At 41.6% G+C, this 2500-nt stretch overlaps 1 protein-coding gene across 1 annotated transcript; it reads right to left on the bottom strand.

Annotated features, from left to right (window-relative positions):
• Positions 1 to 352: 352 nt before the first annotated feature.
• LOC137999459 (uncharacterized) lies at positions 353 to 1948 on the bottom strand. Its single transcript, XM_068845232.1, has one exon. It carries the CDS (start codon positions 1946 to 1948, stop codon positions 353 to 355), a length of 1596 nt encoding a protein of 531 aa, XP_068701333.1.
• Between the last annotated feature and the right edge of the window lie 552 nt (positions 1949 to 2500).

Here is a 2500-nt window from a genome sequence, read left to right as displayed (position 1 = left end):
AGTAATTAGGTAATTATCGTTTGTCACGTGGTGTGCGCGTATTCATGTGAAATTATAATCAATGACGATACACTCCCCCCACCAAAGACGAGTTAAGCCAATATTTTCGTTTACAGTAATAGAGTGTTGCTCAAGTTATTACGCAGATGGGCTGTGTTCATCATTGGGTAACAGAACGACCACTTTGTTAACTGGTCTCTCAATTGTGACGTAACCACTTCCGCTGTATTGCAATACCGGTTCTCCAGGTTTTGGGTTTTTGTACTGTACTTGAACTTTGCGTACTTTGCCGTCCTTCGAATGTCTTTGATACTTTTCCCAGTTTCCATTGGCTTCTGATTAGATTGAAATCCTAGATAAAAACGTCTCCTTCTTTTAAGTTTGTATGTGCAGTATGCCATTTTTGTTGTATTAACAGGCTTGGAAAATAATCTCTTATCCATTTCCTCCAAAAGTTGTCTGTAACCATTTGAACGAATTCAAATCGACGGCGTGGATCAGCTGTGTATGCAAATGGTCCACTAGGCATTTTAGATGTGGATCGTCCCAGGAGAGGATCGTTAGGGCACAAGTACTTATCATCCGGGGAAGTTGGATGTCGTTCAATCGGTCTCTCATTAAGTAAGTTTGCAGTCTCATAACACACAGTTTGTAACTCAGAAAATGTCAGAATGCTTTCACCGATGGCTGCTGTTATGGCTCTCTTCGTTGATTTTATCAACGCTTCTGAGACACCGTTTTGCCAAGGTGCGTCTGCTGAAGAGAACACCCATTGAAATCCTTCCATGCATCCATACTCCTGTAAACTCTGTTGGTCTAAATTTTTTACCATCTTCTTTAATTCCTCACTTGCTTCTACTAATTGGGAACCATTGTCTGAGTAGATTTTGCACGGATAGCCTGTTATAGATACGAATCTGCGGAGTACCATTAAGAATTTGTCGGTACTATAGTCTGGTGAAATATCTATGTGGACAGCTCTTGTACCGAGGCGGTTGAAAATAACCCCATATGCTTTTCCAGTGGCTCGTTTTTTAACTTCATCTTTTATCTTAAATGGTCCAAATAGATCTAGTGCTGTGTAGGTCCATGCCGGGGCAGGTTTTAATCTTTCAACAGGGAGTTTTCCCATGATTTGTGCAGTCAGTTTTTTATCCAGTTTCTTGCATATTACACAGTTTGTTCTGATGGATTTCACCAATTTCAGCAATTTGACGATCCAGAATTTTGCTCGTATTTTGCTTGCAGTTGATAGCACTCCCAGATGACCTCGGTAATGTATGTGTTCGGCATATAGACGTGAGAATCTATGCTCATATGGTAGTAAGACGATTTCGCTTTTATTATAACTCATTTCCACCCATCCTCTAGCACGTCCCCCTACAACGTAAATTCCGTCGTCTCGTTTGCGAGGGCAGAGCCGCTTGTATTTACCCGATTGGATATCCTTTTGCATCAAAGTTTGTGATTCCAGAATCCAGAAACGTTCGGACTTGTTGACGTCATCTGCTGTTAGCGTTCGTGTTGCATTTTTCAATGTTGGCTTCAGTTCTTTCTTGTACATGGCCAAAATTCGGGCTGTAATTCGTAGCAATTTTTTGTAATCTGAATATTTCTCGATGTTTATCCTCGACGCGAGTGTATCTTCTGTGTTAGTTTGAACAGCTGGTGAAGATAGCTCCAGTTTAATCGTATTGATGGGAACCTTTTGTTCCGAGTATGTATTCGTAATTGGCCATTCAGATTCGTGTAGTTGAAGGAAGTTCGGGCCCATTTGCCATGCACTGTTTATGTTGATATCGTTTGGTTTACTTCCTCTTGTTAACAAATCAGCTATGTTAAATTCGCTTGCGGTCCAGTACCAGTCTTTCGTATTGGTTCCCTCTTGGATTTCTCCTATCCGCACTGCGGCAAAGGTATTGAATCCATAGGATTCTTTTTGGATCATGGAGTGAACGATTTGAGAATCAGTGATGTGGTAACATTTTTCGAAACGGTATCTGCATTGTTCTGTTATTATGGTTTTTAATCTTTTATTGCCAACGAGTCACCCTCGCGAGGACGCGAGGGTGACGAGGCGGCAGCATTATAAAGCCGTGTGCACGAGTTGATTTTGGTACGTACAGGGAAGAGATTTCTCGAATTGAAATTCAGCATAAGGTAATATAAGGTAATGTAAGAGTGACATCATCGGTGATTGTTTTCGAGTTAGCCAATGGGATCGCGGGATCTTTTAATCTAAACCAATCACATCAGGAGTATCATGATCGGTGACAAGATGACCTCATGGTCGATCATTTTCTGGCGTATTCTGGCGTACTCTTGTTGGCTTGTGAAGGTGTAAAGCAGGCAGGAAAAGGTGAGTGGAAATATTGATATTATACACTCGTGAGCGTAGTCTTCTTGCACGTACTTTAGTTTAGTGTTTTTGGGAACCAGAGTGTCACAAATCTAGCAGCTAGCAGGCTGAAAACATCGCCCAGCGAGGCATCGAGATCAG

This window comes from Montipora foliosa, chromosome 4 (genome assembly GCF_036669935.1).
Source record: "Montipora foliosa isolate CH-2021 chromosome 4, ASM3666993v2, whole genome shotgun sequence".
NCBI lineage: Eukaryota > Metazoa > Cnidaria > Anthozoa > Scleractinia > Acroporidae > Montipora > Montipora foliosa.
This window is presented reverse-complemented; position numbering and strand designations above follow the sequence as displayed.

Bases quoted from the DNA above. Each gene is read 5' to 3' on its own strand.
- LOC137999459 (XM_068845232.1), bottom strand. From the start codon at position 1,948: ATGATCCAAAAAGAATCCTATGGATTCAATACCTTTGCCGCAGTGCGG.